The sequence below is a fragment of the Bombus pascuorum genome, chromosome 5, assembly GCF_905332965.1.
Source record: "Bombus pascuorum chromosome 5, iyBomPasc1.1, whole genome shotgun sequence".
Lineage (NCBI taxonomy): Eukaryota > Metazoa > Arthropoda > Insecta > Hymenoptera > Apidae > Bombus > Bombus pascuorum.
The window spans coordinates 5,645,087-5,669,392 of NC_083492.1; the positions used below are offsets into that span (position 1 = coordinate 5,645,087).

A 24,306-nucleotide genomic window follows, 5' to 3' on the forward strand; every position below is an offset into this window, starting at 1 on the left:
TCATGTTATCAAATTTGCAATAAATTCATGACATAACATGCCATAAACATCATCCTTTGCTGGTTACAGTAAATTCAATGCAAAATCAACCGTACAATTTTTGTACGCTTTTCCATTATGTAACAAATGACACGCTTCGTATCGATGGTCATCCTTGCACAGAATAAATGGAAGCCGATTAATGAAAAAACGACAGAAGAAAGGAAAGGGAAAGAGATGATAGGTACAAAACGCACGTAATTTGTTACGTAACGTAACGAACCAGATGTTCGTAATTCCGCGAGGATCTCATCATATTCTCTTGAAGAGAAATAAAATGGAAAAGGTCACTTTTGATCTCGATCGGCTATATACGAATTTCAGAAAGACTGGACATCGCGTCTCCATGTTTTGTTCCTTGCTCTCTTCGGCCTTCTTTGCCGGTGACCTTGAGGATGCACCGCCTCGTTAACTTTCACCGTAGTAATCGAAGATACCGACGAGAACAGGATGGTAGTCAATGTCACCTGCGATTCGATTATATTATAGTACGGTATATTTATTATGTTTTGTTTATTCATCGAGAACCATTCATCGAGAAGACAGTTTGGATAAACATAGTATTCGATGACCATAGGGGAATGACATGATCTTTATAAAGGATATTATAGAGTAACAATTAAAAACTTTGAATGTAACATTTTTTAATTTAGATACACCGCCAATTAATTTTGTATTAGCGATATTAATATGTATACCTATATTTATTTGGTTTCTGAATTTGGATTTCATGGATTTCATTAATGATCTTCGGGCTAATTGTACGATTGGTTTTATATAATACTTCGTGGGTGTATCGTCTATTTTTACAAGACTTACATGTATATCTTTAGGCTAAAGAAATCGTACGATGAATAATACAATTAACAATAAGCAGAAATGGATTTATCATATTTTGCCATCTTTATAATCTTTATCTATATTATCTATATGGTAGTTATTCATTGATCATATTGGGTTTTCCCAGATAAAAAGAATAACCATTTATGTAATTTGAATTATTCATTCTCACGTTAAGAAGATCAAGGTATACTCTGTACCATATCATATAAGTATGAAGCTATTATCGAACAACAGTTTGATTATTTAGTCATTTACGCAGGAGTATGCTGCACGCGTATTTAAAGACGTTTAAACGCACATTTGCAGTCATTGAACGCGTCAGGATACGTGTCAATCACGTCAGATGCTTTATGAACCATACTTAAATAATGTAAAATGATAAAACTGGTTATTCTTAGAACTGATACGCTGGAACGCCTATTATCCAGACAAGAAAACAAAAGCTTCCGCTTCCATAATTTCTTTTCTCGTCATTCTTTTGTTATTCGTAAAATTTTAAGTGACTGAACAATCTTTCATTTTTCAAAATGTAGGTGCATTTTTGAACAAAAGAGAAGGATGTTTTAAGAGATGTTAATGAAAATAAATTATGGTAAATAGAAAGAGAAATGGCATTTCAAACGAAAGTTATCTACCGTTATTTGTCTCTTGGTTCAAATAGGAAAAGCAAAGGAAATAGATACGTGGGTTTCACATGAGTTAAGCGATCTATAGGAGCTCAGACTTAGTGGGGATAATCATTCGAAGAAATAAATGGGATCTATTTATAAAAGGTACCGTCTCTTGTAACGAACAGTGAATCTTATGTCACAAGATAAAACTTCCTGAATTGAATGATTTAACAAAGATACATATGCAAGACACATATTAAATTAAAACCACTGTACCTCGTCAAAAGAAACACATAGTTAGCATTGAATGAACATCTACGGAATTTATCGATTGCAATTTTCTACAATTTGAAAATACTGCAATTACTATAGAGAATAAGTTTATTGGTAAGCGAATGAAAACTAATTTTGTGACACGACAATACAGTTATCATTCGAGAGAGTAAATTTTTAATTGAATAATTTCTTAATGATAAACAATCGACGTGTACGGAAGAGAAAGGCAAATTTTCTATTGGAATTTGCAATAACAACACTTTGTTCACAAATACGTGGAAATGTTGTGATCAACGATTGATGTAATGTTTTCGTCGTAGAATCGGTAATTCCTCGAACACTTGTTACTCACTGATACGTGCTCTTAATACCTGCAAAGGGAAACTTTCAATTTCGTGTTTGAAATCCATAAATTCACTTTGGTCCGTCCTGGAAAATGCCGATTGCTATTCTTGAATTCGAATCTCGCTTTCCTGAATGAATTAAAGACCGTGAAATCGAGATAATTCTTTATTTCCAAATTTTGCTCAAAGCCCAAATTAAACAAAAATAATACAAAACGAGTACGGTCATCGAACGTTTATTATCTTTTTTTAATTTTTTTGTTTTAAAACGACTAAAAATAATCTGTGCAATCTGAAAAACGTAGTATCTACATACCAGATTCCAAATATGCGGTTTGAGACTTAACGATAAGAGTCGTCGAATAATAAATATTAAATAATAAATTAATTATCGTTGACGATCCTTGAATTTAGTTGCTTCGAACGACCGGTTTTGTTCGCGTTCGAGGCGAATGATAAACGAGCGAGGTAACGTTTAAAACTTCGGTAAACAGCATCACGAGATCGTCTCAATTGTGGCCGGGGAGAAAGGCCGCCTTAAGGTCGCATGAAATTACGAAATTCCAGAAAGCATTTGCTTCCGACCCTTAAATGTCGCCTGTACTTCATTCAGATTAGGTACGTAGCCGACAGGGAACATCCTTTTACGCTTCATGTCCTTGCATGCTTGTGATTTACGCCATTTAATGGACAGTCATGACGCGCTAGCTTAAATAACACGATAAACTTGAAATTTTTCAAATGTGTCCGCTCCTCCATCGGATAATGATCGAATACATTGACTGTGATTTATCTTCTAAGGGAATCTCCTATAGTATCGTTTAACGATTGATGTATTAGCGTTGATTTACAACTTCGGTTTAGTGATTGTCATTGTTACTAGTAAAATTGAAGTAGTTGAGTGTATTTTGAATGTATCTGGTTTTGGAACCAATGTTTAATCCTTCTCTATTCTCTTGTATTCAATTATTCAATAAAATGATAACTAAAAATAGCAATTAAAAGCCAGTAGTGCGATTCTGTCAGAAGCATTTGTTAATTTTAATAATTTTTAGTTTTAATAATTGTAAAAATACTCGAGCATATTTGTTCTAGAGGTAGATTATTATATTTCCTGCTTGATTTATCCATTATTTTGAGTTGCATTAATCTTTGTATCTTTAGAAATCTTTTTAACAATTGTCGCTTAAGAGCCATACTATTACAGTTGTCCTAAAATCATCGTTAAGTACCTGGCGGCGACTGGTTTTTTCAATAAAACGTAGATGTTGTCACATTAGGATAAAACTAAATATCTGGAGAAAAATTACATAAATGGCGAAAGCAACCGAAGAACGAAGCAGTCGAAGGTAGTAATTAAAACTTCATCATCATCATCATTATGAGCAATCTCTATTTAAAAGGTGAATTCAAAATGCTCGTAACAGTGTCCAATTCGATTAATCATTTTCTCCGTTTTCAATAGTTTTTAGCCTTCGTCTTGACGAAGAGATTACAAATAAAAATAACAAAGTAAAGACACTCAGAAAAAGAAGTAAAACTTTGTATTTAAATTCTTTTGGTGAGAAGATGCAAAGAAAAGAAATTGTGTAAAAGGAGCAAAATTTGCATATTCTATGTATACAGAAAAATTATCATTTATTTTCAATCAATATTGAAAAAGACATAATTTAACACATTTTATTATACCGATTTATAATTACTGAAGTTACGTTCGTCGGTCATTCGATGTCAAATACATTTTGATCTGTCTCTTCTTTCTTTTTTTACATGAAATATGTAGTGAAGTTGCGTATCTAAAACAATAAACATTGTCTCGAGACAATGGTGTGAATTATTATGCATCTCGATAGCACGATTTCGCCTCGGTACACCAGTTACGAAAGTCAGCGCTACGATGTACGTTTCCTTTTCGCTGCGATCTCTAAAATGACTCGTCTTTCATTGATCTTGCGATTATAAGATATTCGAAATCTAATTTTCTTGCACAAATGAATCGTTCGGTATCCTTCACGAAAGGCTGGCCAATTTAAATTTTCGAATAGATTCTCTCTTTTTATTTTGACAATCGATGACGCTTGAAAAATAAATTAGGAGTTTTATATCTTGAAAAATTCAAATGAATACATAGTGCACGTTTTGCAATAATGGCTTGTTTCTACCTTAGTTATTACTTTATTTCGAGACACAACTTTTGGCTATTTTATATCACGGTATCTCTACTTTAAAAATTCTGATTTACCAATAGTGAGATACGGAATTAAAAAAAAGTTTCAAGGATAATTTCAGATCAAAGATTCTTCTAATTAAAAAATTGCTTCAATAGACTGACAAAATGTTTTTATCAATTTCACGCGCATCATTGACGAACACAATAGCACAAAAAAGACCGCTCTTGTGCACTTTGTTAATTATGTCGGATCTTATTAGGTTATTCTACGTTTCCGTTCTCCAATTATCTAAGCTTCGAACGTTTCACGTTCGAGGATGTATTTCTCACGGAAACGCAATTGCAAGAGCCGCTTTGGCGGAGCTACGAGATGATAGATCTTCGAAATTTCTCAATAACCGCCTCTTACTCGAAATTTTTATCGCACGAAAACGCTGCATCTTCAAACGATCTAATTATAATTTATCTTCAAAAAATTTCTTCCCCAAATTGTATTGACCGGTAACATAGTAGAATGCTTATTCTATAAATATCAATATCTTTGTTAATCATATAAAATATGTACAAGATGTTTCGCAGGAAGAATTCCTTTGTTACAAATATTCAATCATATCTCTTTGACTTATTTTTGTAAAGATTTAAAAAGATATTTCTTTAACGGCACCCTAAAGAAATAATTAGTAACCGTTTGTTGATTCGCCTCCGTACGATTCTTATATCGAGAGAAGTCAAGAAAGATAAAACACATCGATGAACATCTCCGCAAAGATCATTTAATTATTCTTTGAGTCTTATAATAGCGCAGCATGTTTTATTTATACAAAATTAAGGATGCTTGTAAAGAATTTTCAAGGGAAATGAGGATTGCTTCTTGTTGTAAATCGAGTTTTTAACGAGAGACGATGGTACTTCCACGAAGCAAGTGATCGCAAGTGATTCAAGGGCAATATGATTTATTAAATGTCACAGGAAATTATAGTTGGATTCGGTCATCGTGTGTAAAATTATTATATTCGTTATTGCTATTAAAATTATTGTCCAGATTCATTAGCAGAGTTTTATCTGCTGCGTGATCTGTGGTTTGACGAACGTATTGAAGCTTCGGTTTTATGTGGGAGTGACTATCGTGGCATTCTATTATAATGCATTACTATACGATGCATAGAACATCCGCGATAATCGAGTAGACCGCGGAGATTCGTAAAAGGAGAATATCCTGGAATGCAGAGCATCCTTGATTCACGATTAACTGCAGACATCTGACGAAACTGCAACGATGGATGGACTTGCAAAACAGCATTTAACACGGATGTCGCAACATTGTACGCGCGGATGGGAAGATTGAACGATTACTAGATCGATCTTGAACGATCTTCGAAGGATCGACAAAGTCATAAAGGGATACGTCCATCCTTTCTTATCGTTATATCGATTCCATGGAGAAGTTCCATAAATATACAGTGCGTTTTACAATTATAAAAGCCCGAAACCTTAAAATTTTCAATCTTTGTACCGGTATAAGGTGCAAGATATGTAATCTGATTAGGAAGAAATATCGCAAAATCGAACAATTAAATTCATCGAAAACAAGGGGAGATGTATTACTAAGTTACTGTTACAATTTAATTCTATTTTATCTTGTATTCAATTTTTATATAGCAAGAAACATACTATATATAAATATGCTGATTTCATAGTTCTCAGACAAAGATAAACTTGTATAGTTGTTCTTTTTTCCAGTGAATACGACCTATCCTTTCTTGAGAAAACATCGTCTCTTATATGTTTTCCTCTACAGGAGGATGAATATTAGATATTTCCATTTTGTATCATTCGTTTTTTATTCGTATCGTTGGCCTCGAAAAATTAGGTCAAAACTTGTCACTATACTATATCAGGACAAAAGATGCAAAAATGTATCCTGCGAGGATAAAAAATAATTACTTCGAGATAACTATTCCGAAGATCGGTATCACGCGATCGTTGATAAAGGTCTTTGTAAAAGATACGGCACGATCTGAATTGTATAAAAAATGTAAATAATAGAAATTCTTAAATCTGATTGATTCAATCGATAAGTAATCAATAATATATTTGATACGTTCCATTTCTTCAACGAGGTAACTATTCAATAGCTTAAAGATTACTGTTAAGTAACTTATAGTTAGTAAAGAAAAAAAAGATGAAATATTTAGAAAGAGATTACCAGAATAGGCAAAGCTGATTTCTCTGAAAGATAGAAGTAACACGAGGTCAACGATCGTTATTTAATGATTGTCCTATTTGACGCGCCACATCTTTGACCTTGTTGCTCGAAAGGTAGGAAAAAGATTTCTGTTAATTCATTTGCGAAGACCTGCAATTTGGACAAGCTCGTTAAAGTTGTTGATTCATAAAATTCTTCTTAATTATTATGGGATTACCTGTATATAGTGAAAGGGATGAGTATGGACCTAAATTTATCCTGCTTCAAACGAGTCATGAGTTCATCGTACGTGTTGTTTAATCTCCGCATTGAAACTTACTATTAGTTTAAAGGTAGCATTTTGCAATTTTATCCAGAAATTTACTGAACGAATTAAAAATATATTTATTTTGAATTTATATGAATAAACGAAATATATTTATTTTGAATTTTAATTAAAAGTGGTGTCAATTATATACATATAATGAAATATGGAAAGTAAAAGTTGAAACTTTTATACTATTCTATATAAATACTAGTTGCACATTCTTTTACAATCTGAGGCTAAAGCATTTAAAAATATTAAACAAAAATAAGAACTATTAATTTTCGTATGACATTTTTATAAATAAACTGTGTTTGTAAATCATATCAAATGGAATTTTGCAAAACCTGGATAAACAGAAGATTTATTCAAGAAGAAATAGGATTCAAAAATCTTAATATTTATGCTAATATAGCTTTCCTTGACATTTTAACTTAATGGAACAAAATAAGAAAAATACGCGCATGATACTCGTGACCATATGCAAAAGATGTTCGATTTTAGAGAACGTTATATACAAGGTGTCTCATAGGTTTCAATAACGTCAGAAACGATAATCTAATAATTTTCTACAAACTCGTTAAACCGAATATAATAAAGATAATCAGTTTCGTGTTACGAAGCCTTTGTAGATATATCGCTTTGCTTTTTTTTTTTTTTTTTAATTAAATGAATACAAAACTGAAGGAAGTAGAATGTTAATGTCAAGGTTGTTTTGTTCATTGTCGATGTAAGATTGTCATTGTCAAGGAAGACGATTCATTATTCTATCGATCTTCGGCCAGATTAACAGTTATGAGGATTCCACGATCAATTATTAATGCATTTATTAATATCCTGGTTCGCTACATTGCAGAAAATCATTATTATGGCGATAAGGTAGTAAAACAATTGTCTGGAAGATTAATTTTGTGTAATCAAATTATCATAAGCTTTGTAAACAATAACTATTTTTGGATGTAATAGTAGATCATAATTATCATTGTATTTAACTGTCTACCCAACATGACTTGAAAGATATACACTTCACTTTTGTTTCATTTGTATTTTATTAGTATGTTATACCAAAACCGAATCTCTTCATATTTCTAAATTTCAAATTAAGTTGAAAAGGCCCATAACGAATCCTATAATCTATTTCTTCTAAAGAAAATTTTTAAGTTGCATGTTATAATTATAATCCATATAATCTAAACAGATTTATTATATAGAAAATTTTTCACAATAATATAATTACACAAAATTAATATTCGATATAACATTCTTTATCGACTATATTTGAAAATAATTCTCAAATTGCTATGATAAATAGAAATGATCATTCTCATCGCTATTCTTTTAATTATATCAGGGTGTTGCCGTTTCAGTAGATTCCGGTCTTTTAAATGTTGTCAGCTTTTCGTAGAAATGTAAGGAGCGATGATTTACGACGATGACGGCACTGTAAAATGATACCTTTTTACGATAAATCCACCACTACGTCGACCATAAATCTTGAGTAATGAGTGGATCGTGCGCGAAAAACACGGTGCTGGATAACTGCGTTCAGAGAAGATGACGAGATTTCGAACAATTCTTGGGAATCGCAATTATTATGAGATTCGATCGTGGTAAGAGCGTTCAGAAGGTCGATAGAGCATGGACGCACCAAGAAGGGAAGATAGTAAACGGTATGAAAGAAATAGAACAGGAGAAGAAAGAATAAAGAAGTAAACGATCCTTAAAGAAATCTTTGCAGAAATACAATTCGAGGCAAAATGTTGACACACTCTACACAATACATAATAGTACAATATAAAACAATATACAGCGAATAAATATTACACTTCTTTTTTCAAAACCATTTTCATGTTATTTATGAATCTATGAGTTTCTATCAAACAAGGTTTTCTTCAAACATTTAACTGCGAACGTTTGATCGTTTCCTGTCAAATCCCGCAGAGTAAAAAGTAAAACACGTGATCTTTCTATTTACGTAAATGTCATGAGCAATCTTGAATCGATTTTATTAGGACATTGTGTATATAAGGTGATAGAAAAGAAGAGGGATCTAAGATTTCAAAGACTTATAAATATTAGTATTGGAGTAAATTATTCAAATCCAAACGTATCATTTATTTTTCTTATATATGACTTATTTTGTACATTAGACGATGTCCAACTAGATGATTCAAGATAATTGTTTTTGAAGTACTAAAAAACTAAATGTTATATTACAGAGTTTGAACGATACGGTTCACAAAAATATAACAAAGGAATTCAGCATCACTTACGTAAATAATGGGAGTTTAATGGCAACGTAACATGTACAATGTAAATTACAACTATTTTTCTTTTTTTTTTAATAAGATCTATTCCTCTATCACTTTCTATGTCTCTTTTTTCTCTCTCACTCGCTTTTTTTCTCTAGGTACATATACAAAGTACAGTATACGTTTTTCTCCTCTTCCTTAGTCTTCTTTCTTTCGCTCAATACATCTGTATGTGACTTAGCTTCTTTTTACTGACATTGCTTTACAAGATTTTTACATGATCTTATTTCATTTTTTTTTTTCTTTCTACACGTTATCGACGCAGTTTATTCCGTTTCTTTTAAATTTCTACGTCGCCCAAGTATATATTGCACTATCGTATCAATGCGCCCTGTCTTTTCTGAGAAACATTAAAGGGGTTACTCAGTGTCTCGAATGAAACTTGAAAAATGATAAAAAAATGCATACTTGAACCTAATGAAAACTTAGAATCTAAGAGTCTAAATGATTGTACATTTTATAAGAATGTTTATATATATGCTTATTACAATGTTCATTAGATGGAAAGATGTCATACTTTACAATGATGTACTTTACAATGTTTTCGTTAGAAGAAATTCTTTACATACGTTTAATTTTCAATTCGAGTTACAAAGCAACCCCTTTAAGTTATATTAAATTTGAGATTGTTTCCAGCTTTGAATTAAATTCTTTCAAACTTATTAACAATCTATTTTTAGACGTGTGTATGTAGATATTTATTGCTTATTAATTACTAAGAAATTAGAACAAACTTGTATAACTTGTATAAAGAGAAGTTAAATTGAAAGTATAATATACATAAAAAAAAGAAACACTTTAATTTAACTATTTTAATTAGTTCATAAGAAATATAAGCTATTTCAAATCAAATAAGAGTGATAATTAGTATATAGATTTCAAATACAGGATTATATACATTTTACTATTAAATGTAATGTAAGAAATTCATATGAATGAAGTATCTTTTTTATTGTATGTTTCATATATGCAAAAAGTAATTTTCATAATCTATCGGGTTTATTACTTTCCTTGCTCGTTTTTGTACTTCAACAAATCTGAAATTACAGTCTAACAGTGAATCGCTCACTGATCTACTATAACTTTTTCTTGGCCTATAAATTGGTACTAATATCATATTTTAACTTCGAAATATAAACTTCACTTATAAATATCTTAAAAATAAAGGCCTATTAAAGAAATCCTTGAGAATCACATTATTCTAATTTTAAACCTTTAAATCCTATTTTAATGTTAGTTTAAAAGAATGCAGTCGTCTTTTTCCGTATGTTCTTCTTATTTTTCGTTTTTTTCTTTAACACAGACAGGGTCGCTTTTACGACGATATGAACGCAACTATATGCGAGTATTATGCATTAACAATTCATAAAAAGTTCCTCGCAGATTTCTCGATAAGCAATTAATAGGAAATATGTTTTATTATACACAGTGGACAGACTAGACCAAGTTCAAACGTCTTGTCGTGATAATTGTTCTTAAATTTATATGTACCTCGACAATATTTAATTCGAGCTGCTTTCAAAGCTACTATGATCTTTTACCTCTTTCTTGTTCTTTCTTTATTTATTTATTTTTTTTTTTATTTAAGAAAAGAATTTTCATATCTTAACAATCGTATTTCAAAGACCCTTTATAGTTGTTAATAATGAATGATAGTAAAAAACTATAAAATACGATAGTTCTTTCGATTACAGTCTCCACCATTTTGTCGTGTACAGTTTTTGTGTACTAGCGTAATTATACGTTAAACGACGGTGCAGTTTTCTTCAGAACTTATTACAAAGATACGATAAACTTTATACAACATATTATAAATAAGTATAATAAAATTGTTACGCGATATAATTTCGACGTATGATTAAAAACAATATATCAATATTTATAAATCGATGATTTATATTTCAGTATTTTTTTCTTTTTTTTTTTGACTTTTCCGTGCATTATTTTTCACTTTAACACTTTGAATGTAACGAGGTCGTTACAGTTGAAATGCGAAACGAAATAGCGCTCGCTAACGAATCAAAGGAATGTGTTAATTGAAACTGAATCAATGACTGACACTAACGCTTCTTGAAAAGAATATATACCATAACGGTAATCAAACGTTAATAAAATAATTCGCATTTCGCTTAATGCATTTTTTAATTATTTTGTCGTGTATGTGCCTGTAATAAGCTTACACGGTAAGTTTCGAATGCAAAACTTCCATCAAAAACCCAGTATCTTTGGCTACTTCGGGTATGTTTATTTAAATAATTATAATATAGTGATATTGTATAGCTTGAGTTACAGTACAGGATGAATTTGAAACATGTAGCATCCCTTTACATCATGTGTTGCCCATTTGGTGGAGCATATTGAGGTTGTTGGCTTACCGGATGTCCTGTTGGTCCTGGTGGACCATATGGTCCTGGCATAGTACCAGTTTGAGGTGGATATCTGTTGTATATCATTAAATGCTTCTTTATCAACTCTTTCTTTTTAACATATGTTTTCATTAATCCCTTAAATGACCGGTTTATAACAATCATAAACTAATGTGACTTTCTCATATTACATTAATAGAAAGAAGTAATTTTTAGTCACAAAAGGGATTAAATATTGTATTAATTTCTTCTTTATAAAGCTATTAAAGACCTATATTATTAAACTATTTACATGTACTCTACATATTACTTCTGAATAAATATATTATAAGCGGAATTTTCAAATATCTTATATCACGTGTATATCAACACATACCCTTGATGTGAGTAAGGTACATTGCTTTGCTCTGGCACAGGTGGTCCATGAGGATGTCCTCCTGGTGGCTGCTGATGCGAACCCACTGGTTGCACGTGAAAATGTTGTGGTAATGTCATGTTTGGCATGCTTGCAGGACCCATATATTCGTTAGGTGGCATAGTCGCATTATATGGCCCAGGTGGACCACCTCCAACAGGAAAGGAAGTTTGATGAGGTGGAGGTACTCCATTAAATATCTAAGAAATTCAAAAATTTCATTTTAACTTAAATAAGAATATCATTTATTGAAAACAAATTTAAATATATATTAAATTCTTACATGTGGAGGTGGTGGTCCCTGATTTTGAAACTGATAAGGGTTTATGTGAGGTGGCATCTTAGGTAGGGTATAATTTGATGGTGTAGGAGGTGGTGGTTCTCGCATCAATGTATGATACAAGTTAAGAGCATCCACCAGATCAGAACTTAACTGAGTTAGCTGTGCATGCCTCCTGTCTACTTTTTCTAAAGCTGCATCTATCAACGGTCCCATAGCAGTAACTTGTTCTAAAATTGTTATAAAATTAATAGTCAATATAAGTAATGATATAAAATAATATATTGTAGTATCGTGGACAGATTGCCCAAGAAATATCGGGTGAACTATAAACAATGTTGCAAGAAAGCCTAAGTCGACAGGCAGAAAGAGTCGGGAAACTTTAATGGGCCAAGTGGCCCATCAATGTGTCTTCAGTCCTTCAGTCGAATAGTTACGCGGAAGAAGGCGTACGTGATCATGATCGCGGACAGTTATGGAACACGTACGTGGAGAGGGTATGAGGAAAGACAAAAGGATGCTTAAGGGAGAAAGACGAATTAATCGGCAGTCGTTAACTGAGAGTCGAGTTGTGAGGAGTTGAGAGTTGAGTCGAGAGAGAGTTATCTTGGTTATAGCACATTACTATATGTAGTTCACGTTAAATAACCATTGTTTCCTGTTTAATCCATTGTAAATAAATCCATCTATCAATAAACTTATCATATAGGATAGAAATCATTGGAAATCCTAATTTCTAATATTTCTGAATAAATAAATCCTATAGTACAATATAAGATACAAATACAATACCTTCCAAATCAAGCATTTCTTGTGGATCCGAATTATCACATTGAGGATCAGCTTCATGTAATAAATGTAAAAGTCTGTCCATTTTTCTTTCATCTATTTCAACTTCAACCACTTCTGGTTCTCTCTTTACCGTTTTTACTTCTACCTCTTCAGCAAACTGAACCATTTTCTTGTTACTGTGTTCTAATTCTATATGTGAATTTATATATAGTACTCATTTTTAACTAAACATGAATAATTTAATATTTCATATCTTACTTGTAAACTGTTCAGGCTCCATAGACAAATCTGCAGTAACAAAGTTAGAGGGAAATAGTCCTTCTCCATTTTGGTTACTGCCTTTCCACCAGTTTGGATCAGAATCATCCAATATGTTAACTAAAATTTAGTTGATAACAATAATTTTATTATTACACAATAAGTTTATTATAGTCACATCTTTCTAGCTGTAATTAAAATAAAACTGTTTGAGACACAAATCATACTTATTTCTCCTGCAAAAAATGTTAATTCATTATCTTCTGCTGCCTCAAAATCATACAGAGCACGGACCTTCCTGCCTTCGGAGTTGCTGGAGGCACCAAGTGCAGAACTTACATTAGGGTATAAACTGGTGTATTTATTAGATGCTGGTGAGCTATGTGAAGAGGATGCTTGACTATGAGCTTTACTTTCCTTAAGAGAAAGTTCTATGGCTAGAATGGAAAGTAATTAATTTAATTTTACAGTTTTAGGAGAAATGATATCAAATATTATTTAAAAATGTGGAGGTACCTTTTGCGATGTCTTCCTCTTCTTGTGAATTTGTTACTACATTTGGATCTTTACTTAATACATTTATACGTTTAGGCTAAAAAAAAAAAAAAAGAAAATGCATATATTGAATACAACAATTATTCGTGGTTATAGTTATTTGATTCATACAAAATAGTCTATCAATCTATATAAATAATTCCATGTGGTTCAATGGAATAATTATTCTCTTGATGAATGATTGCAGGAAAAACACAGCAGAACGTCAATAAATGATAGTCTTATCTTATTAGTATTTAAATAAAAGACTACATTGAACCATATGTCTTTCGCAATAAATAAGAATCTTATATGTGAATTCAAATGGAAGGAAACTTACCGTATCTGATGTAGAAGTAAAATCATGTCCTTCATTTTTAAGTTTATTGTATAAACTTGGAATTAAATTTAACTGAGGATCAGTTTTGAAATCATTTTCTGCCCATTTCTTTAAAAGTACCTTCATTTTTTCAGCAATCTTTGGTTCAGAATGATTAACTAGCTTCCTCAGGTCATTTTCAAATTCTCTTGATGCAATTTCCAGATGAAATGTTTTTCCACAATTGATGACACACACATCTAACAACTAAATCCACATTCAATGAATATCAGTTACAGAATGGTTTAAAGTTACATTTTGAAGGATATACTGACTGTTAATGCTTGCATAACAATGTGTGGGTCTGGAGAATATAGTCTTTTAACAATCGACCGTAAACATTCCTTTGCATTTTGGGTAGAAGTTCCCACTTTATCACAAATATCCAACATACTTCCCCATTCTATAGACATATTCTTCTCGCTGGTTGCCTTTTCTATTATAAAAAAATTATAAGAAAGGCATAAGATATGATAAAGGAAATAGTAGCATCAATTTGTTTTATTCCATTTCAATCACAAATTTCCTAATAGAAAATACTACTGAATATTTAAATTAGACGATATATATACATGATAACTTTATTCTTTTTGTTCAATGATTTCCTCAAACATATGAACATCATGGAGTATCAATCTCATATACATGTTTGTACCAAACACAACTTCCTAACAAATTGAATAAATAATAAAAGGTGTGAGCTCGTATCAGGCTAGTTTCGTGTTGCAAATTAAAGAGAAATCTGGCTCTGTCAGTGTATGAATTCCAAAAAGAACAGTTAGCATTCAGGAAATTCCTACGATTTGAACGGCTCGAATATTTCTCTACGCGATTTATGCTTCTATCAGAATAAACGAGCATTTTCGTAGACATGACGGGAATAATCGGTCGAGGCGATACAAAAGCGAGGCTGAAGTAATTCGCAAAATCTGATGTCTTAATTAGAGGTCAAATGTCAACAACCGCTTAATGCATCCATCAAACGTGGAATTTTGACGTTGCGTAAAAAAGAAAAAAATGAAAAACCAGATCCAACGTATGCATAGAGAAACAATAGATACGAGCTGTCATAGGATTCAAAATTTGTTTGCTGGGGTTAAAGTAGCCTGATGCAGGAACAATCGTGTCATAAGTGAATTAAGGCTAGGGAGAAGTCTGCCACTCACCAACGTCAGCGTCGAAAGGCGAGGAATTCTGGAAAAGGCCCATTTTCGAGGTGGTTTCTTTAATCGATCTATATTCGACAGTTACGTCCGTTACGTGCTGTCACGGAATTACGTTACGTTCTTCTCTACGCATCCAGCTGATATTTACTTACAAACACGACACCGAATGACTAATAACATTCTAATCTACCATCGAGGGACATCTTTCTTTCGACCTGCCAAAAAACCTCGATACTATCGAATCATCTCGAGCGTAATGTCAAACGGGAGCGATTTCGCGTCACGAATTACACGATTAATCGATGAGTTCACCGTGCGACCACGCAGAATTCAGATAAACTATTCATGCTTTGAAGGATTAAATATGTATAGCGATTAAAATTACTGATAATTTGCGCAATTCGTTCCTTTTCGATAAAGACATTGAAATGAACATCGACAATCGATACATCGTAAACTTTCGCGTCCTACTACCTGCCATCTGGCGAAGAACTTCTGAAATTAGTTTATGAAAGTGTGATTTACCATATGAGTCCCATTACCATTTTCGTGTCACTCGCGACCTTATCATTTCAGTACATATAACATTCTGTGTGTACATGTATGTACATTCATACTACATGAATTCAGAGACAAGATACATAATAGACGTGACATTGGATATTCGCCGTAGTAGACTAGTGGCAAGGATGAGATAGAGACATAGTCAGTGTTTATATAAAAGAAGGTGATCGAATGTAACAGAAATTATTATAAAGAAACATTATTTTATTACATACATTACTGAATGCAATTGTATTATCAAAAATTTCAAACAGTGTGATTCACTGATCGTAGAACACATGATTAGACTATGAAACAATGAGTTGCGTTTGATTCCATCGCACTTGCTTCCTCTCTTAAATTCATAAACATCATTTAATTCTTCTTCTTCTTTTACAATTCTGTTATTTGTCTTATATTGTGCATATTTTTTGAATATATTCTCTTGATATAGATATCGTGTTTGGCGGTAAGAAATGTACCGAAATGTACCGAAGATAACCGAAGTTCACCGAAGAAGACGATATAGAGTGAAATTGAAATAATTATCGCCATTTTTAAATTTAACTTGATCAATGTTGGAAGAGGAGTGCTTTCTTTAGTATCACGTATTATTTTGCAAATATAATAAGTTAGCGTTATAAATAGCGCTAGAGTTATATTTTTCATGTTCATAGTTTATTAAAAAGAATGAGGTAAAGTAAAGTATATTAAGAAATTCTAGAAAACACTTGCATCATATTTGAATCTTAAATAACTTTATTATTTATATTTTCAAAGAGCCTGGAATATTATAAATATTATTTTTAAATTGAAAATCTTTTCACACAGATTTTTCATCGAAAGAAGATCGAAGATTCTGTCAAAAGCTGAGTATAGAAAACTTAAAGAATAGAGAGATGCGCGGTTTATTACGAAACGACTTCACGAAAGAGTCTCTAGTTCATTGTGGTTTCACGAACAATTTTTGCATTTGTCCCAGGCTTCCAAACCTTGGGAATAAACTGCATCACATAATTTCTGCATAATACACTGACAATCAGGCTGTCATCATGTTTGTCAAATTACAATGAACTGTCATTGTGCTTGTTGAAAATCACCTTGACATTATGCAATAACCGTGAATTTTGATGGTCTGTATTAGTATTTTGATATCTAGTATCATGAAATTATCATATAACTTTTAATTATATCGATAACTTTCTTGCTCTGCATTGTTATTTACAGAAGCTTCCGGGTGCAGTCCTTGTCCTTTTGGTATCGATTGTATATCCAGGTCGTGAAAGCCTCGAAGATTTCTATCTCCATTCAAATGTTTAAATATCACTTTCACTGTTCGATATGATCAAATGATTTATCTATGTTGAATAAAACAAAGCAATGATTAGCATCTGTATGTTTTGTAGTTCTGACGGAATCTGTAATAGAAGCTTCAACGGAAGTGATACGTTGAATCTATTTAAAACATTTGATACTTTCTAAAAGGAACAAAATATAAGAACGATTTCTATCTGTTTAGAATTGTTAGTGGTTTGAAAAATTTGCTATCATCAATTTATTATTTTATTTATTGCCAAGTTACAGTATATTATTTCCTAAAATTCATTTTTATGTCAAGAGGGATTGTTTTAGGTATCTCGTGATGTTCTTAGAATTCGCAAGAGGAGGAAGAATGCCAGAGGAAGTAGTCTATGAACTTACGTTACGTACATGCTTCCGTTATTAGTTGTAAATAACGGGTGAAAGCGCACACGTGTACACGTTTAATTATTGTAGGACAAAAAGCAATTCTGCAGAGCAATTGGTGAAGGAGGATAATCAATAAAGTATTGTTGCGTCTTGACGGTCCCGTAATGGCGGTTATTAAGTTACGGATGAGAAGTAGCAGCTTCCGATGTCGAAGATACACGTCAAGTATTATAGAAAAGTGAGAAACGTTGTAAACGAGAAATTATACAGTAGAGTGAAATAATTATAACAATTATGTTTGAAAGGCAAGGAAAGATAAAAATGAATAATAGTACTTATACTATATGCGTATATTAGTAATAGTCTTATAACAATTTGTAACAATTTTATGTAAAAATAACATAGTAGTATAGGAAATATCTACAAGAAGAAGAAATTTATGATAAGCATACTTATGTATTTTTCGTATATATTTTTTATGTTTATTTATAATTTTCCTAACTTGTAATTTATGTAAATTTCATGGTGTATCGAGATATTATTACAATTACACTACGAATACGAGGACAGAAAATTATCTGGACAATTACCCTGTAAGACAAGGGGAAAATTAAGCAGGCGGCACGACAGGCAAAATTGTATTGTTTAAGGCAAATTATGTTACACTGTTTTCTTGCGAACTAGCTACGTCCAGTTGGAACCTTCCACCTACATTTAACATTGCTTGGTCTTACGAAATCTAAGGTACTGTGACTTCCATTTTCCGGTCTCTTGCGATGATTTAATTCACAAGACGTCTGTGACAATCGGAACCTGATTCGACAGAAATGTAAGTAATATGAATAATATTTTAACTGTACGATTTATTAAAATTTAGCATTTTCTTTTTTATTAGTGAAACACTTTTATAATTATACGCGAAGTCTATATTAAAGTACTTGGAACCGACAACAAAATCGAATAAGTCATTGGAAAACGTTATTGAAATTTAATATGACCTGAAATTTACGTTCTACGACAAATTCTTAAATTATATTATCAGCGTCACCCGAGATAACATGGAACTTGATTAAGAATTTGACTGACACGGAAAGATGATTATCATAAACAAAATTGTGATATTTCAATATTGCTTTACATAATCCTAAAGACAAAATTATATCATGTAACCAATTATAGTACTTGAGATTCTGTATGAGCCTCAAACAATACAACGTTACTCTAATAACTGTATAAAGGGGTAACAAGGTTCCTCCTGCGGCGAAGAATCGAAACTACGAGAATATTTTCGTTAAAATTCACTTCCTCTCCCCTTCGTACAGGTGAAACGCTTTTTAATGAGATTCACGGGCATAAAGGAAAGCGTCTTTTCCCATCCGCGATATATCCGTCCACACAATACTTTTTTTCCACGAACCGTCTCGCTCTTCCGAGATGTCTCGTGTCTGATAAACAGTACGAATATTGCGTTCCCTTATGTAATACGGTTCTCTTGATCTTTGTATTGCTGTATTTCGATCGAGGAATTTCAACAGCAAATCACGATACACAGGTGTACCTGTCTTCTTTTTATTTCATCACAAAGATATATCTTTCAAAGAGTATTACAATCCATCTATAAAACGCGTTGATCGACGAAAGTGTGTACTCTGATATTTGAGGAGAAAAACCACAGCTTTCCGGGTGCAATTTCATAATAATATACCGATATTTCACGATGAGAAACGTTTGCCAAATAAGTATCGTTAAATCTACTTCCGTTTGCTAGAAGTACGTTAAAAAGAAAAGGTTTGTTTTTTCTTGAGGATTATTGTATGTATAGAGACGCGAAAGAATGAAAAATTGCTATTATAATTTAGAGTATTGTAGGTAACTTCTATGTAGTATCACTCGAATTTGATTTCTTATTCTATGAACCGATGATTGATTCTTTTTATATTACTCGACAATTGTAATTATTTTTGCCTAATAGGAACAACTTTAGAAGAATATAAGAGGTGCTTTACTTCATCGATCGAATTGGGAACAAACGGTTGCTTGGATGTTCTGCACGACGAAGAAAGTAATGGTTATACACTATCGTCCATAAGTTTAGGGTCACGCCTGCAATTCTAGCAATATTACCAGCTTATTAGTACGATGTATCACTTAAGTTTGCGAGAAACAAGTGTTTTTAAGTTTCTTTTAAAATTCTCTTATATTTATATTTCAATACTTTATGTCTCAAAAAAGGTATTTGAACAAAGTGTCTTCAAATTGACAATGTAGCAAAAATGAAGTCCCAGAAAAATTTTCTCTTGAAATTAAAAAATTAGAATTTCAAGCTAACTTACTCTTAGAAGTCATATTGTAAAAGAATGAAAATTCCTTTTTTGAGATGAAGAAACTAGAAGTTAGGATATAGATGCTTCTTAAAAGTTATCTCTAAAGGATTAAATCATAGATAGCTTTTTTGTAAATTCATTTGTCATAGATATTAAACAATTTTGCATGAAACGAAGTAAATGATAGCATTGTACTTCTGGACGATAGTGTACTATGGCCGTGCGAAGGAAGAAAGTTCGGTTCGGGCATCATACAAGGAAGAGCATACGTCTCGAGCATTGTGGTAGTCTGAATCCGCTCATGTTCCTTAAAAGGTAAGAAACGGATCGCAAATAGATGATGCAAGGATTAATTAGAGTCTTGAACAAATAATGTTTTATTTCTATATTATAGCTAATCGTAAGTTTTATGGTGAAGCAATTTAGAGAAAGGATATCGAAACATTTTTTGTGCATAGGTAGCATGAAACATCCATCATTTATTTTGCAGTACCTATACCTTTTCTTACATAATCGGTATATAACACTTCAAATTTATCGTTAGTAAAATTGATATAATTTATTTTCGATTAAATTTTGTCCTTCTCTCGTATATTAAATACTAATCGTATGAATTTTAAAAAGAACGCATTCGTTGCTTTTACAATACAAAAATGTTTTTGGTAAATTATTAAACGAGATTCTTATGTAATTTTTAGCGAAACCATAATGGAATTTGGCAAATGTTTAAGAAGGTGTTTAACAGGAAGCGATCGAAACTTTCGCTCAATTCTCGAATCTTACGTCACGATAGTGATCAGTTTTATAATAATAACCAATCGATAACATGTATTATAGCAATCTTTAGTCAGAAAAGCGTGTACTTTTTTTATTTTATTTATAATTTTTATTATTCTTTTAATTCAGTTTATCATTTCGTTGCTGATGGTTATCTTCTTTATTAACGTCTTAAAAATATTCTACGATCATATAAAAATACATAAAACAGATTATTTGCAAATTGTATTTCTACTAGCGATTGGTATGTAATATTTTCTAAGCTAGATTAATTGTTTTCAGTGAATCCTTCTTGTAACAATTTTGCAACAATCTTACAGGAAACAGATAAGCAGATTGAAACTCGTTTTCGATGGTGAGCGGAGAAAGGACGAATGGTGTTCGCGTTTTCGTTGCCTCGAGCCATTTGAAAAATATTTTACCGGCTAACTACTTACGTAGTAAAAACTAACCGGAAAAGAGGTATCTGATTCTATTTGATCGATGTGCAAATTTGATTTGTCAGTTCTTTTATTTGGTTTCGAAACAAAGTTAATCATTCCACAATGCTATGCCAACATTTGGATACATGTTTCTTCCAGATATAATAAGATAGATATTTTGAAATTTCCAGTTTACATAAAACAATAGAAAAATAGATTTATTTGGAAGAAAGATTTCTTGAGATTTTCTCATAAACTTTGAGTAACTTCTTCTCTTCTGTTTCATCAATGTATCAAACGAGAAGCTTCTTAAAAAAAAAAAAAAAAATGGTATAGAGATCAAGGATAAAAAAGAATATTCATAGTTGAATTAGTATAAAAATTGTATATATTTTATAAATATAAAAAGTTTCCTTAAGGACTGTTCTAATTAACAATTCAAACGTAGCTAATATTAAAAAATTACAACTAGAATTTTCAACTCAATTTACTAAACTTCAGTATTTTATTTTATGAGCCTTTTCCAAAAGATTCCTCAATTATTATTCGTTAAATCTTCTAGTTCTAATATTGTAATCTTCTCTAAAAAAAATTCCTTAGATTCCAATGTTTTTTCAGTATACGAGAGTTGTTCTCTTTCCAGTAGCGCGTTTTAAAATTGGGAAATCTGTTGCAGCGTGCCGGTTCATTTCATTCATGGCACTTCCGCGAGCATTCTGAACGACAGCTAAAAACGATTTATTATCGGAAGTAAGTGCCGAAATTGTTTGTAAAACGGTACGATGCGCTTTTGCGCGTTCCCCGGAACGTTCGAGCGGAACTGGTACAACTTGATGCTCGTTCGAGCGTTTCCGTTCGTTTCAATGGTGTTAAGTAACTTTCCGACGTATCGATTCGCCTCTTTTGCCTTTCTGTTCAAAAACTGTTCATGTAATCTTTCTTCCAAGCATTTCACTTGACAAAAGACGTCGATTGATTTGATTGAAAAACCAGCTTGTTATCTTATTATATCTATGCTATTTTCTATATAATGTTCTTTTTCTGCTCCTTAATGTTTTCTCTGTATCTCTTGGAGTATTAATTTGTCCACTAGAATTAGGAAACTGCTCGTTAATGAATGAAATTAAAACATATTTCTTTGTTAGAATCGAATGTTGTTTTGGTTTAATTATACGCCTCGTATCTTGGTATCTTTATCAATCAAATCTAACTCAACGTGATTCATCGTATTTTAATTATAAAAACAAATTTCTAATTTTAAAGATCACATAGTGTGGAATAGTCGATAATGTGTAAATATTAAAATTAACTACTAGTATATTCTATAAACATTTGTTTTCTTCCTCTTTCCGGTTCTATCGTTCTACAAATTTTTAATGTTCTCTCGATAAGAATACATGACCCCTTAATCACTATTATTAACAATTCCACGTAATAATTATAGAAAGTTTCCTGATTGTTTTAATTTCGATACAAAATAATACGTTTCGTAATTGCACATCCTTTCTCCTTTCTTCTACTAAAAATAATACCTTTTTTAATTTGCATCTGAAACGATTCCTAAATCGGATCTGAACGATTTCTAAACCAACAGATACCTACTGGATACAGATTTCTATCGATCGTTGGCAAAAATCCCAACAAAATGGAAAACAAATGCAGGTTCCAGTCGAGGAAGGCGTCAAGAGAAGACAGAAGTGGGTTCGGAACCGACGTTCACCGTCCTACCTGTTCGTCTCCCACCTGGTCTATGCCTGAGGAACTCTTCCCCGACTGGAGAAGTAAAACTCTCAGACGTTTTCCGATCTCCAACAGTCCCGAACTCGTCCTCGTCAACGTGTGAACTTGTGTCAGCTAAGCAGGTCTGACGCGTCTTCGCTATTGTCCTCTTGTTTTCGTTTCTCCGCCAACACGAGAGAAGCTCGACTATTCTTTCTTTCGATAAAACGACTCGAGAACCTTATCTTCCCTTTGAACAACGCTTTCGTTTTGATCAACGAAACGATTTCGTTCTCCGAATATATTTCCAAGATATATCTATCTTTCTTTTTTTTTGTTTAATTTGTAAATCATAGTTCAATTTGTAAATTAACCGATTCGTTGTACTTACGAAGAAAGGAAAGGTATACGCGATATTTGTTTGAGGGAAGTTTCTAGAACGAGGAAGCAGTGTAAAATTATTTGGTTTAACAAGCCTTCTGTAACTTTGTAAGTAAATTTGAAAGTCGACGGATATCGGAGAAGAAAGAAGAAAAAGACGTAGTGGGGTGTCGATGTTCCGGTGGTGAAGTTCTTAGAAAAAGGCAAACCGTGTGTGAACGCTGCTCGATAATCGAAGAGAAAGGAGGATCGTTGACGTAATGAGGCGGAGGAATGTTTTGTGCTTCCTGTGGATCACCGCGATCCTGAGGATACAAGGTTTCGTTGCTGCCGAAGCTGACCCGGCGATTCTTTCAGGGACCGACTTGGCTCAGTTCCAACAGGTAAGAAAAATGCTACCTAGTTAATTTCTTCTTTTCTTGCTGGTGAAGTATCATTTAAAAAAATGTTTTTATCGGATAATACATGATTTCTCCGGGATGTTCTTAAGAAATTTCATGTTAATATAATGTAAGATGCAGTTGCTAAATTGGAAACTACAAAGGAGGTATCTTTCATAGACTTTCTTAGATGTGTAGGTAGATAGAGATTTAGGTACCCACTTAGTTTCTTTTAAGAGAGACTTGAGAGATTTTTCTAAAGAAAATTTTGACAAAACGAATGCACGATATACTATATCTAATCTACATAGGATCAGAGTCATTGGAAGGATATTTTAATAACAAAAACGAATTATCAGATAGATGGAAGACAACTGCAAGTAACAACTGATGGTGAAGATTAATTAATAAGAAATTGCAGATAAAACAATTGATTTCTTTCCTTCCAGAGGACGAACCTGTCGAAGGTTTCGTGCGATTTATGTAAGCGAAGTTCCTGGATTTTTTCCGCTATCTATCGCTTTTCAGTCATGTAATAAGCGTTTAGGCACAAATTCATCGACAAAGGTTCTATCTATTCAGGCATTAAGTAAAATTACGTTGAAATAAATAAAGTTTTGCCGTGCAATAATCTATCTTTAGTAAATAAATGTATATCTTGTTCTAGCTTGGAAGGGTGGGACGATATTTTATCAAAGACTTCCGATGTCAGACGTCCGATGGAAAGTACACTTCGTAAAGCATTCGGCTGTGAAAAGATCGCGTGTAGTCGATCA

At 32.3% G+C, this 24,306-nt stretch overlaps 2 protein-coding genes across 7 annotated transcripts in view; one reads left to right on the top strand and one right to left on the bottom strand.

Annotated features, from left to right (window-relative positions):
• Nucleotides 1-8,884: 8,884 nt before the first annotated feature.
• LOC132907375 (signal transducing adapter molecule 1) lies at nt 8,885-15,737 on the bottom strand. The gene is made up of 10 exons (XM_060960415.1): nt 15,296-15,737; nt 14,405-14,565; nt 14,091-14,336; nt 13,733-13,808; nt 13,444-13,653; nt 13,217-13,336; nt 12,959-13,147; nt 12,170-12,396; nt 11,848-12,086; nt 8,885-11,544 (listed from the first exon to the last, which is right to left on the bottom strand). The coding sequence occupies exons 1-10, from the start codon at nt 15,336-15,338 to the stop codon at nt 11,430-11,432; spliced, it is 1,626 nt and encodes a 541-aa protein (XP_060816398.1). The 5' UTR covers nt 15,339-15,737; the 3' UTR covers nt 8,885-11,429.
• Nucleotides 15,738-16,453: 716 nt separating this feature from the next.
• LOC132907373 (uncharacterized) overlaps nt 16,454-24,306 on the top strand; it is a 29,614-nt gene continuing 21,761 nt past the window's right edge. Inside the window, exons 1-6 of one of the 6 annotated variants that reach the window (XM_060960407.1) lie at nt 16,454-16,533; nt 16,670-18,356; nt 19,500-19,589; nt 20,060-20,166; nt 20,949-21,090; nt 22,662-23,533. In XM_060960407.1, the coding sequence (XP_060816390.1) occupies nt 23,411-23,533 (123 nt within the window). In that variant the 5' untranslated portion in view covers nt 16,454-16,533; nt 16,670-18,356; nt 19,500-19,589; ... (1 more) ...; nt 20,949-21,090; nt 22,662-23,410. Of the gene's footprint in view, nt 18,357-19,499; nt 19,590-20,059; nt 20,167-20,948; nt 21,091-22,644; nt 23,534-24,306 lie in introns of all 6 variants that reach the window. The other 5 variants (XM_060960411.1, XM_060960408.1, XM_060960409.1 and 2 more) reach the window with 5 other exon arrangements.